The 14,349-nt window shown below is 41.0% G+C and overlaps 1 protein-coding gene across 6 annotated transcripts in view; it reads right to left on the reverse strand.

Annotated features, from left to right (window-relative positions):
* Nucleotides 1–268: 268 nt before the first annotated feature.
* The window catches only part of SLC41A2 (solute carrier family 41 member 2), a 78,469-nt gene continuing 64,388 nt past the window's right edge, over nucleotides 269–14,349 (reverse strand). For all 6 annotated transcript variants that reach the window (XM_080662892.1, XM_080662897.1, XM_080662895.1 and 3 more), the window contains one exon: nucleotides 269–3,754. In XM_080662892.1, the coding sequence (XP_080519018.1) occupies nucleotides 3,569–3,754 (186 nt within the window). In that variant the 3' untranslated portion in view covers nucleotides 269–3,568. The remainder of the gene's footprint in view (nucleotides 3,755–14,349) is intronic.

Raw genomic sequence — 14,349 nt, forward strand, 5'->3', positions numbered from 1 at the left:
TATGTCTAACCAGAGCTGTCCAGTCATGATGAAGGTGGTAGTGGAGGATGTATGGATTGATAAACCCAGGAATCTAAGCTGCAAAGTGAGAAGAGTGCATAAAACAGAAAAAAGTGGTAAATAGATTGGGGATCTAGGTATGGTCAAAGCCAATATATTATACTCATAAATACAAGATATATACATAGATCACCTCAGTCTCTTCTGGGTGAGTTCCACACAGGCTCAATGTCCATGTAGTTTATAAAAAAAATACATACAACAGGATGAGTAAGTATTTCTTCAATTTTATTCTTATTTGAGTTTACAACAATTCAAGGAAGGAAGATGCCCATAATAAATGGGTAGACTACTATACCACCGATATATTATATGGCAAGGAAGCCCAAATACTGACTTTTTAAAATGTACTTCATCTGGCTACATCACTGATAGTCTCAATGCGGAATTTTGATGTCTTCCAGAAGATACATTATCCTAAGTTCCCATTTTATCATGTTCTGAGAAACGAGTTTTTAAAGAAAAAAAAATGGTTGGTAACCAAGAATAAAAAATGTTTTAAAAAAATTATCTGTGTGTAAATAAAGTGTCTGGTAGATTAGTGAAAGGAAGAAGTTTGGAAAGCAGGAGTTTTTATATTGTATAAAAATGCTGTGAATTCACATTATTCAAGACTGATAAATTGTTTTTGTGGGTAAATAGGTCATCTTAGCATTTGCATACTTATCTAAAGGCTTTCAAAAAACAGTAAAATGTTTCTGAGGAATCTATATCCCTCTTATAAGTTAATCCAGTTAATTGATGACTGATTTTTCTGTTTGTTTGTTTGTTTTATCACATGCCTTTTAGATGTTTTGTTGCTGTAATCAAGGTTGAGAAAGGAGCTATAAATCAGTCATCCTAGTTCTTTCTCATCGTCTGCCTAGAATGACTGGACCTGGGAAGGGTGGTAGCAATGAAATGTTCTATGGAATAAGGCCTTATTCTCTTTATTCCACCGTTTGTTTTCCTGGGGCTTAGGAACATGAATAATTCACAGTTGGCTACACTGACCAGCAAGACACATTACGTGGAGGTCTCCCTGCCTGAATATAAAAGCAGCAGCAATGCTCTGTGCTAAGACAGCCCTGCTTCTCCATTGCTCTCCTCCCGGGGAATTAGGTAGGTACTCCTGGTGCATTTGGGGGGGGGGGGGGGGTCATAGGAAGAGTACTGTCTCAGGAGATTGGACATCTGGTCTTTAGTCACAATTTGGTCACTTTGCAGCCGTGCAACCTGTAAAATGTAACTTCTCTGAGTTTCCGTTTCTTTTGCTATAATACAGAGAGAGAAAGACCTACCTGACCTATTTCACAGGGACTGTCAATGCACTAAAGTTGTTGATAAATGCTTTAAAAATGTGGTTTCCTGGCCCTGGCCGATGTGGCTCAGTTGGTTGGATGTACACCAAAAGGTGGTGGGTTTGATTCCAAGTCAGGGCACATACTTAGTTGCGGGTTCAAGCAACCAATTGATGTTTCTCTCTCACATCGATGTTTCTTTCTCTCTCTCTCTTCCTTCCTCTTTCTAAAAATCAATCTTTACAAAAATGTGGCTTGCTGTTCACTATTTTATATTAAAAAATCAAAATATAAATCATTGGGAAATACATAAATGCTTCTGAATCACATGGTGCAAATGTAAACAAGTCATTTACCAGTACTTAAGGGGGAGAGTTCAACCAAAGGACTTATATGCATGCATGTAAGCCTAATCAATGGACACAGACAACAGGGGGGTAGGGGGTAATGGGGGAATAAGGACACATATGTAATACCTTAATCAATAAAGAAATTTAAAAAAATTTACCAGTACTTTACAATAAAATCAAATAAATTATTTATGGATTTTTTTAAATAAAAAAGTCTTTGCAGATAAATATTTATCAGCTTAACGTAATCATTCTTTCTTTCATAAGAATTATCACTATGAGACATTATAACTCTCCAAAGGAGAAATTCTATAATTCGTTCAGTTCCCTGCCTTAGAAGCTTCATTATAAGGCAGAAGAATGGAATAATTAAAGTTTTAAAATAAGCAAAAATATATAACTCTAAACCACAGTCCCCTTAAAGAGTTTAATAGGAACACTTTCCCCAATATATGTATAAACAACCTACTGTTTCTATAATATTAACACTAACTCACAACTAAACCATGAAGATCAAAGCTAATGTGCATTTTTCTTCCATTATCAACTAAATTATTAGATATCTGATGGTCTTAAAAATGAACTATATGTGATATAAAAATGCTTACCTATTGAATAACTACATGTCGGTTAAGTGTTTGGAATATAGATCAGTGGTTAGAAACTGTTTGAGACATAGCAGTGTATATGACAGGGCCCCCTGTAGAAATGAGCCTGTACAAACAGATGAAAAGTACAGGCATGAGCAACCAATGAAGTAACCCACCAATTTCTCTTTTAAAATGGCACGCCTAAAAATACCAATAGACTTCTTTAGAAGAACAAATTAATCACCTGCCCATTCTAAATCTTCTATGTTAAATGGCACAGTGGTTTTAATAAGAAACAATTACAATGTAGATAAGAAATACTAAATTCTGGACAGCAACAAAATTTTTGGACCAAATAACAAAAGTATGTCAATAAAGTGTACTTAAGAATAACTACCATATAATGCTAACATTCTAACAGCACTATGATCTTTGCTATCAACAAGCCAAGATTCAGTTCTCCATCAAAAATTTCTTTGTCTCACACACACACACACACACACACACACACTCTCACACACATACACTTTCTCGTCTCTACAAATGCAGCTTGGATTATCTCCTGTTCTTGACTATTAAGTCTTCTGAAAAAGATCAACATTCTTTCAACAAATCAATGATCAAAATTGACCCATTGCTTTCATGAAAGCTCTCTCAAGGTCATTCTGTGTTTCAAGGGCAGCCTGCCAGGGACTTGCAGAGATGAAATTGAATTAGCATTGGCACAGGGAAATTCATAGCAGCAGGTCAAAGTCAATTTACCTTATGCTCAGCAGGACCTATTTAGGTCAGGTGAGGAGTAAGTAATTGGCAAATGGTTCCCCATCCAGCAGAGAGGAGGGCAGAGTTAAAAACTACTGAAAGCTTGGTTGGGCCCCTTTCATTTTATGGTATGCTATGCAGTAGGCACCACACATCCGTGAGACAAGGAAGGTTAAACTAGAACTCTCCTCTAAACTGGCATTATAAGTGAAACAATAATCAAGTACATTTCTGCTGTGACTGTGGTTTTAAAATGATTCATTGTAAACATCCTATAGGCTTTCCTACTTAATTAACTTCGGAGATTGAGCTTGATTCTATGTCTGTGTGAAATTAGCATAAATACTGTTCATCCTGGTTCGACACAAATTCCTTTAAAAAATGTTAAGGCCATTTAATGGAATCAGGGCCAACTGCAGAGTGCCCTGACTGAAGTCAAACGACTGATTGAAGATTTCTGAAAAAGCCATTGGCGGTAATCTTGCGTTTTCCTTCTCGGTAACTTGAGAGCAGTTTGTAGGATTTATTAGTCTCCAACATCTCCATCTCGATCTCCAATAAGCCAAAGAAAATGAAAACTTAAGGCTAACAACGCTGTCCCAAGCAGATCCCCCAGAGCCGTTAGGTAGGGGATGGAGAAACTATCGGGGTCCTTTCCCTTCCTCCAGAAGTGACGGACCATCCAGTCAGCGATCCACAGCAAGGTAAACACCTACAAGAGAACACCAGCGATTACTCCTGTCGCCCAGACATCCCCGGCCTGGCGAACATGACCACGAGTCTAAACTACTGCTTTCTGAAAGTTAACAGCATGTATCTAAGCATCATGCTTGAAAAGAAGAAATAGCTCATTGACAGGAAGATTTCCCTTCCACAAGAATACATGTCATGTATTTCTGTGATAAAATTCTTCAACGTTTCACATGTATCTTCTCCTTTTCTTCTAGCCTCCCAATTACTACAACCATCCTTATAGTTAATAGAACTTTGCAACTGCCAAATCACTGCTTTGTTTCAACCTTTTTCTATATGATAATCCTGTGACGAAGGAAGAAGATACATGAAGAATAAAAAAATTGCAATTAGGAATCATTTAACATTCGATATGCAGGTATAGCGATTGAAATAAACATGGAGAACTGACCATTCACTTATCTTACCTAATAATAGAGAAACATGTAAATTGACCTTACCTCTGCTACGCCCACAGCCAGAGTATGCAAATTAACCCAACAAAGATGGCGGTTAATTTGCATACATACCTGCGTCCCGGGAACCTCCTTGGCACCCAGGTCACTCCCAGCCGGCCATTGGAGGGGGGGTGTTCAGAGGCTTTAGGCTTGGGAAGGGGCTGAGCCTGCGATCGGAGGGGCGGCGGGGGGCGGGGGTGCCCGCTTCCCAAGCCTAAAGCCTGGGGCAGAGGCTTTAGGCTTGGGAAGGGGCCGAACCTGTGACCAAAAGCAGACGATCCGGAAGTCAGCGCTGGGTTGCCCAGTTGCAGCCTGGCCACCCAGCACTGACTGCCCAGAAAGTGAGTCAGGGTCTGATCTGCAGCCTCAGTGGAAGCTGTTGATCAGTGTACTTACCTCTCTCCTTCTCTCCCTCTTTCTTTCTGATCTTCGCCAGCAGCAAGGCTTTTCTTTCTCTCCCGGCCTCTGCAGGGGGCCGCTGTTAAGCCCTGCCTCTTTGATCAGGCCCAGAGATAGGCCTGGAGATGCTGACTGGCATAGGAACCAACCAATCAGAACCAAAGGTGGGTGCTGTGGGGAGCCAATGGCTGCCTAGGAGGCGAAGCTTTTGACGCTGACTGGCATAGGAACCGACCAATCAGAACCAAATTGGCCAGCAGAGGAGGGCAGTTGGGGGCAACATCAGGCCTGCAGGAGAGGGCAGTTAGGGGTGATCAGGCTGGCAGGCAGAGGCAGTTAGGGGCAATCAGGCAGGCAGGCAGGTGAGCTGTTAGGAGCCAGTGGTCCCAGATTGTGAGAGGGGTGTCTTACTTCCGGTTTCTAGGATATCAAGAATACAGGGGTGGGCAAAAGTAGGTTTACAGTTGTGAGTACACAGATAAACACAGCTTCTTCTTGTGTTATGATTTATTTATTTTGTAGTATTTATTTGTGATACAACTATAAACCTACTTTTGCACATCCCTGAAAAAAGACCTCTGTGATGCTTTGAGTTTGGGGATCAGATAAATGGCAGTCAGACATCCCACAAGGGGTCCCCAGTTGGAGAGGATGCAGGCTGAGTTGAGGGAACCCCCCCCCCCCATGCACGAATTTTGTGCACCGGGCCTCTAGTTAATTATAAGGCCGTTGGTGGCTTACGGAGGAAAATTTCAGTGCGATGGTGAGAACAATAAACAGAAGGTAAGAGCATTGAGGAATGACCTTCTATATCAATACAGATATAGACATAGAGTCAAGATATCTTAAAGGACTATTCAAACACTAAGGTAATGAGTGTGTTTTCTAGGATATCAAGAATACAGGGGTGGGCAAAAGTAGGTTTACAGTTGTGAGTACACAGATAAACACAGCTTCTTCTTGTGTTATGATTTATTTATTTTGTAGTATTTGTGTTACAACTATAAACCTACTTTTGCACATCCCTGAAAAAAGACCTCTGTGATGCTTTGAGTTTGGGGATCAGATAAATGGTGTTTTTTGTTTGTTTGTTTTTATCCATTTAGAGTGGAAGGATTCTGTGATTTTCAAACTCCTGAAGGGTTAAAGGGACGTAGGATTAGAGAGGTTAACACTCACTGGTTAGGGACAAGCCTGCAAGTGCAGTGGATTACTTAAGAGCACTTTTCTAGTCCTAGCGGTTTGGCTCAGTGTTGGAATATTGTGAATAAGGAATTATTTAAAATGGCGTTAAGTATCAGGTACTTCTTAACGCAACGTGTTTTATTTTAAAACTAAATCATTATTGCCGAAACCGGTTTGGCTCAGTGGATAGAGCGTCGGCCTGCGGACTGAAGGGTCCTGGGTTCAATTCCGGTCAAGGGCATGTACCTTGGTTGCGGGCACATCCCCAGTGGGAGGTGTGCAGGAGGCAGCTGATCGATGTTTCTCTCTCATCGATGTTTCTAGCTTTCTATCCCTCTCCTTTCCTCTCTGTAAAATATCAATAAAATATATTTAAAAAAAAAAAAAAAACACTAAATCATTATTTCAGAAATGCATGCTTTTCACAGTGAAAACATCTTGAAAACCAAACTAAGAGTAAGCTATGTTTTCTTTCACATCATCTGTTTGTTTTTTATGAATATGCATAACCTTTTAGAGGTAAATATACCTTCGGGAAAGGCAATTGTGTAGCCCCAGCTAACTATGCACTCTCTAGCTGTGTTACTTGGGATTTAAATAAATATGTAAAGTACAAGAATATATATCTGCTCTGGACAATAGTGGTTCTCTCGGCCAGCACCTTCTCTGAGCTAGAATCAGCATTCCCAGGTGCTAGCCTCCCCTCCATGCCCCAACTAACCGCCAGTAACAAACAGCCTTGTGTACTGTGTGAAGGAAGATGATTTCTTTGGGAGAGGAGTGCTTAGAAATATGAAACAAATAAACACCAGAAAGAGCTCATTAGCACAATTCTTCCCAACCCCTAACTTACAAAGGCTGAATTCATTTCCCCTATAAAAATATGCTTCCCTAATCCAGTTTCCAGACTGGAAACTTTATGCACTAAAATCTAATATTTAAACGTCTGTTAAGAAGCATGTAGGATTCCAGTCAACAGGAAGTCAATCTCCTGATATTCAGACAAAAGCATCCTTGCTTTGGTCTGAACTAAGTTTGCGAGGTGGCAGGTGGGGGAAGGTGAGACAAGAAGGGACCTTATTTGGAGAAGGAGCCCATAATATTCACCAAACTGCCCAAGGGGCCCATGGCACAAAATAGTTAAGACCTTCTGTTCAAAAGAAACTCTCAGAATGCGTTCGAGGAGACACATATTCATAGCCTTGATTTTTAATAGCAAAACACTACAAATAACCTAAAAGTCCAATAGAAGAAGAATGGGTAAATTATGAAACATTCATACAATAGAATATTATATTGCACACTTCCCTGCAACCCTCTCTAAGATCAGGAGTCTGCTCTGCTTAGAGACATTTTGCCTGACCCCAGCATAACTCCTTTACAATAGCAATAAATTCAACTGTGTCTTTTTATTTCTGATACTGAATGATGGTTTCGTCATCCTTTGACATCGTTAAGCATCCCTTTTAATGAATGCAAACATGTCTCATTTTAATACATTTCCCTAGATGGCACAAAAACAATTTAGATTAGTTTTGTTAGTCTGAACTAACATGGCTATTTAGTTTTCAAATTAAAAAGTCGTATGGTGCTAAATATTTACTTTTTAAAATAACTAGACATTTTAAGTTATAAAATCATTCAGGCCAGTACTTTGGGAGTGAATATTCTGGGTCACAATCAACCAAGATTTTATTCTGAAAATTTTGAGGCATGGTTTTTTTCCATTAGCACTTGCACACAGCTACGCCGTAAGATTATTTTGTAGGTGCTGTGAAAATTCCTCTAAGTCATGTCTGCCACCTCAGCAGAGCTCAGGAACATCCTACCCAGCACACTAGAAAGAGATGGCTCAGCTTCCCTGGTCCCATCTCCTCCTTATCCCGCCTTGACAGGCTGAAAAGAGCTCCACTCCTCAATGACTTGCTCCACGGGATGCAGGATGCTGTGCCTCTAATGAGGCAGGGCACTCAGTGCATCTTCTGTACAGAACTGCCTGGAGCCCAAGCGTACCTCCCTAGCGAATTAATAATATGAAACTGTCTCAATCCTAAGACCCTACAGTCTAAGCTATAATAGCGTAATCACACTATTATACCACATAAATGCAATCACATAGCTAAAAGGGAATCTCAAAAATTCACCTAGTATTTCAATTTCCTACCTTAAGGTAACGATATTAATCAACTCCCCAAGTTAAAGTAGGTATTTTTACAAAGAGTAAAAAAAGTATTAGAACTGTCGATCCTCCCCTCACTTTTCCTTTATCATTCTCTTCACACTTTTTTCTCAACCCAAGCTATCAGACAGAAACCAATTATGAGACAGAAGCAGAGCAGTCACACAGAAAGAATAGAGAGATCCCTGCTTTCCAGTTGAAGTCTGGCAGATTTAAATCCTGAGTAGCGAAAAAAGAATGTGAGTGAGGTCAGGCAAACTGTTAAAGTCCCCTGGTTGGCCAGCTCTTTCCTTTCAGATGCCATCTGGGAATTGGACTTGGGTTAAGTACTGAAATATAAAAGATATAACCACACCATTTAATGAGGACCTACTATGTGCCAGGTATTTATAACTACTGTGCAAAGAGAAATCATGGTCCTCATTTTACAGGCAAGAGCAAGACGACCCCAAAGAATTAAGTAACTTGCCCAACAAGGCTAAGCTGCCTTGCTAGGCTACTGGGTGCTTATTCTGGGATCCCACTTATGGTCATGTTGCCACCACATAACTACATTCTTCCTTTTTTAGAAGAATGACTCCAAAGAATGGGGTATCAGAGGCATGGTGGGGATTCTTAATGCTAGAATCCACAGGGTCTAATCTTCTCACTGACACTGTAGGAGACTCAATGCCCAGTAATCCATAGCTACTATGATGATGATGACAAAATAATGAAACAATAATAGCACTTCAGATGCATCATCTCCTTTTTTCCTTATAAAACCCCCCGAGGTAGGTCTATTCTTAGTCTCCTTCTACAGATGAGAAAACACAGTCCCTGAGAGGTTACCTTGCCCAAACTGCCACAGGTGGTGAGTGGCGGCAAGCAGAGCCCAAGCCCTTACGTACTACCCGCAATGCGTCAGAGGAAATGTATCAGATCTCTCAGGTTTGCTGGGAGTGGGGAAAGCGTTGAAAATTATCATTCTACAGAATAAGCTACATTCTTTATTCTGGTCTTTAAGACCTTTCATGATCTTGCCTGTAATTTTCAATTTTATTTTCCATCACTTCCTTTCATAAGCCCTGTGCTCCAGAAATTCTAACTACCTATATATATTAAAGCCTAATATGCAAGGTGTCCCCTTGGGAGTTCGACCGGGAGACCGGGAGTTTGATTGCTCACTATGATGTGCACTGACCACCAAGGGGCGGCATAGAGAGAAGGAAGGCCCTGGCCGGCAGCCGGGGAAGGGTGGCCCCGGCCAGCAGCCGGAGGCCCCGATCAGCACTGATCGCCAGCCAGGCCTAGGGACCTTACCCGTGCACAAATTTCATGCACCGGCCTCTAGTTTTCTATAAATACCCTGCATTTTCTCATTTACTTAAGGCTACTCCCTTCTGTTGAAATGGCATTTTCTATGGATTGCACAAACTCTTATGCACTACGAAATGTCCCTGTCCCCAAAGAAAGCAGCTCTCCCAGGACCGAGCTTCCACAGCACTCTGTCCTCCTCCTCTCAGGACACTCAGGACATATTTATGTTCTTCACCAGGTTCCTACTTGACTCCAGTAGACACTGTTTCTGTGCAAACTGTGAAAAGGTCTAATGAAACCAAAGACACAGCTTCAAGCCCACAGAAGTTACCATCCTGAAAACTATGACCCTCACTAAAGGCTAAACAAAGTGTCCAAGTTATTCTTGTAAACACAGGAGTGTAGACTGGAGCCAGACTCCATCACGCGTCTGGATCTGGGTAAGTCACTTCTCTCCACGCCAAAATGCCGCGTCTGTATTGGGAACTCATAGTATAACTTACCTCCTGGGTTGTTGTGAGACTCAGCCAGTTCCTACCTGCAAAGTGACTAGAACAATGCACGGTTCACAATGAATGCTCCATAAACAGTTGCTATTATAATTTTTGAAATCTGTATGTATGTAGATGAAAAGTGGCGCAGATCACCAAACATTGAGCAAAGAACTGTCAGAGATGAAAATCTTTCAGAAAGAACTCAGGTGATAAGGAGAAAAACTGGCTTATGTATAAGAGAACCAGTATTCTTTTCCTCTCAAAAGTCACAGATCAAAAGGAGATACAACTCATCCCCATAAAGCAACCAGTCGAATCAAGGCAAAACGAGTTGATTATAGACTTCCAGGTAGATCACGGAGGGACTGGGATCACAGAGTACGCCTGGGAACCCGAGGGAGTCCGTTTTAGGCCAAACAAGTAAAAATTAAAATAGAGAGCTTCTAAACTTACAAACAGACCAATTCAGAGTGATCTGTTCAGAACTGGAATATAACTTTTCAGGAAAACAATGTTTTATCTATTGCCTACGTTCTCTGGCTAACCATCAAAGGCAATTTAACTTAATATTACTTTAGTAGTAATTATGGATTTTAACATTAACATACTGTTTTAATTACCAGATTATTTTAATTTTAACATATATTACTAATACATACAACAATGCTTTGCAACAAATCATATTTATTATGGGAGTGGGAATTCACAAAATCATACGTTATGAATGCAAGGAGGGGATTTGCATGACAGCGAGGATCACTATACTTCCTGGTGCGCCCAGGAGAGTAACGGTTTATACTTGTTGCTCTAATATTTTTTAATGTAAATATATTTTTAAATGTATTTTTTATTAATTTCAGAGAGGAAGGGAGAGGGAGACAGAGACAGAAACATCGATGATGAGAGAATCATTGACCGGCTACCCCCTGGTCGCCTCCTCCTGGGGATGGAGATTGCAACCCGGGCATGTGTTCTGATAGGGAATCGAACCTCGACCTCCTGGTTCATAGGTTGATGCTCAACCACTGAGCCACACTGGTCAGGCTGTTTTAATTATTAACAGCTCCCTTTCATTCTCAAGTGTCCTGGTTTGGATGAAAATTACATGGTTAACAAGTGATACTCACCCTTAAAATACAAGTGAGGAAAGTAACCACAGGACAGTGCTGTGACTTAGCCGAAGTCATAGAGCTCAGTGACCAGAAGTAGAACCCAGAAGCAGTTGTTCCTAGTCCAGGAGTCTCCCTATCATCCTGCACAGACTCTCCAGGAGCAAGGCAAGGGTGATGCCTGCCATGGGGAGCCAGCAGTACACGGCATGTGCGCAGTCTATGGGAGGAAGTCTCTGGCCCGCCCCGTGGGACTTGATGGGGTCAGGAACCGAAAGCTGAGAGGTTCAGGGGATCTTGCTTATGCACCCCCTTTCCGTTTTCACTGTGCCCCCTTGTGGCTTCTTGTCCACCACCCCTGCACCAATATGGGACAGATGATGGGGGAAATAAGGAATTCTGTTTTGGCCGTGTTAGGTTTGGGATGCCTTTTCCACGTTTAACTGGAGATATCAATTTGGGAGACAGCAGTGAAAGGGTGGTGTCTGAAGCTCAGCAGACACTCTTCACCAGAGCAGGAAGAGCGCTGCCCAGTCGGAGAACACAGACGGGGCCAGGGGAGGGCGAGTGGTGTGGAGACGAAAAGCCTCAGGGCACGGAATAACCTGCCGCAATAATGAGGAAGAAAATAATAATGCTGAGGACAGTCATGAGGATTAACTGCAGCTCCCGCCATTATTGGAAACTTATTATGTTCCAGGAACTCTACCAAGTGCTTTATACACATTAGCTTATCCTCTGAGGCCAGAGAGGTTATGAAACTTAACTAAGGACACAAAATAAGTAACAGAGCAGAAATGCGAACTCCGGCCTCACTCAGGAGAGCTCGGATCTTTCTCCGACGGTCTGCGCACTGGGGTCTTATTTTCCCTCCTTTCCTCTGTATGTGATGACAGAGAGTCTGGCTTATAGATATTTGTCTTCTGTGGAAACATTAATTTTCATGTTTCCATAATTAAAATAATTCCACGGAACCATGTGACTGTGACTTCAGAAGATGTTGTCAATGCCTGTTATTTAATTTATTTTTCAATTACACTTTTGTCAATGCTTCTTTTAGCAAGTATGCAGACCATATTTCTGCCCCAAGCATGTTCCACTAGAGGAGAAATGGAAGATGTTTGCTCTTAATTTGCACTGTTTGTATTGTGGCCATGTTCATATTACAAACCACATGTTTTAAAACGACCATGAACTGTTATTTGGAAAACAGAAACACTTCTTAGAAATCCATTAATCCATATTAACCAATACCCTATTTTATTACGCAGGGCATTCATTTTCTCGTTTAAAGTGGGCATGGGATTTGCTGAGAACAATTTTTCTTGAGAGTACAAACCTGTTGGGAAATGAGATGCTGCAATTTACACGTAAGCATAAAATTCAACAAGTAATGCTTAGTGATAAAATTTGAGGAGGCATCTGTTTTTAAAATTATATTAATAGAAATTATAAGTATTATTATTTTATTAAGAGCAGTTTCCAGTAACCATATTTTTACCACATGAACCTGCCCTGGCAATGCCCCCCGGACTAGGAATGGCTGCGGGGCCCAGACTGGACCGTTCATATCTGATCTGTCACAGGTGAAACTGGACGTGGAGAAGGAGGCTACTGTCCCAGTGAATGAAAGGCATGCAGCGATGGGGACTTCTGCCCAGAAGTGCAATGCAGACTACAGAGAAAGGACCCAGTGAAGACGGGAGATGACGCATCTTAAAGGAGTCTGAGAGTCCTGATGGGGAGGCCAAATGCTTTCTGGATCTCCATCTCTGTCCCCAGGAAAGGGGCGAGTGTCTTCCTCCCCCTCCACTTCCACATCTAGTTTACATTCCTTGATAATGTCCCATTTTTGTGTAAGCAAGTGCCGGCAGGTTTCTGTGACTTGAATTCCAAAGAGCATTGATTAAGATATCCATTATTTTGCATTATATATATAAAAACACTTGGATGTTTGTTTTATTATGATGATAAATGAATTTTTCTTTGCCATGGGAACAATAAATTCAAGAATTATGTTTTTAAAAAGAGTTTCATATATATTGTTATTAATTCAAGTTTCTCATCAGCTATCACCTATACTCCAATCTTACCCCAAAAATCTGTGAAAGAATGAAAGCCAGGCGCAAGCACCAAGTTTGATTCTGAAGTGACAGGGGAGGAAGACTCTAAGGCGGTAAGTCTTAGGCTCTTTCTAGCTGTTTCATGCATTTGGTTCTAACCGCCCACAACTAAGAGAGGATCCTAAGAGGCAGGGACAATGTCTCCCATTTCTTTCGTACAGTGATGAGCACAGTACTAGGGAGACTATATGTACTCTATAGTTGATGAAATCTTGATAGTTACAAGTCTCAACTTTATATATTGAAAATGTTATCATTCCACCATTTAAAAGAAACATTTTGTCTCTCCCACATGAAAAAAAAACACACACCCAGATATGCCAGGAGCAATGGTTTTCTACAACCAAACTTTCACAGTGAGTCTCTCATAGAACTGGGTGCTACTAGAATTCTGTAGAGTTTGTAATCTAATTTTCTGTAGGAAACCATCAGTAGCTAAAATAGGCAACTAAAAATTTCATTTAGAGATGGTTTGCATTGTTTACCAATTTTATTAAACAATTTGTTGGAATACAACAGGCACCTAGAGCTAGAAAAGTCTCATTGTTCTTTTCCTATTTAGACTTTTTAGCAGAAAAAAAAAAATGTCAATATACTCCATCTTTTGGCCTCTTGTAGGGTATGTGACCCAAATTCTATGTTAAGATGTAAAAAAGGCCTTTCTTTTTCTTTGCTGTAACCTTCCACAATTTATGAGAAGCACCTGCTAATTAAATACCAAGTATTGTTAGCTCCTCTGGTTCAAAAAGCCCCTCTGCTCAAACTGAGGGATAAGATAAGCTACTCTCAAGGCTGCATTTTTACATACATACCCCTCCTCCCTGCTGGTTTACAACCCAGGGATAATTAGTAGAAAGTTCCCATCTCTTCATTCCCCCCCCCCCCCCCGTTCCTCTTCAAACAAGTCTCTTTTGAACTCTTCATAACTTTTGCTCTAAGAATGTTTTATAGACTTTGGAAAAGTACTGATAAGACACCTCCCCAGGATATCTGCCCGAACTGTCTCCTAAAGAACCAACAAAGACAACCCCCCAGATGTCTGCTCAATTTCACCTAGCAACAGCAGTAGCCCCAAAATCACCCTCCTTTCCTTGTCCAGGGCTTTAAAAGAAAGAGCAGCTTTTTTGTTCTTGGCCTTTTGTGTTGATTAGCAATGCACTGGCCCTTTCCCTTCGGGGAAAGTAAAAATAAACTTTCTTTCTGCATCTATCTGTTCTTTTAGTTATGAATTCTTTCACAGCCTGTCACTGGCCCCAAAAAAACCCTAACACTCTATGCTTTTGACTTTTCACAAAGGACGGCTTTCTAATACAAAGGGGAACAAGTAGG

This window comes from Plecotus auritus, assembly GCF_963455305.1.
Source record: "Plecotus auritus genome assembly, chromosome: 3".
Lineage (NCBI taxonomy): Eukaryota > Metazoa > Chordata > Mammalia > Chiroptera > Vespertilionidae > Plecotus > Plecotus auritus.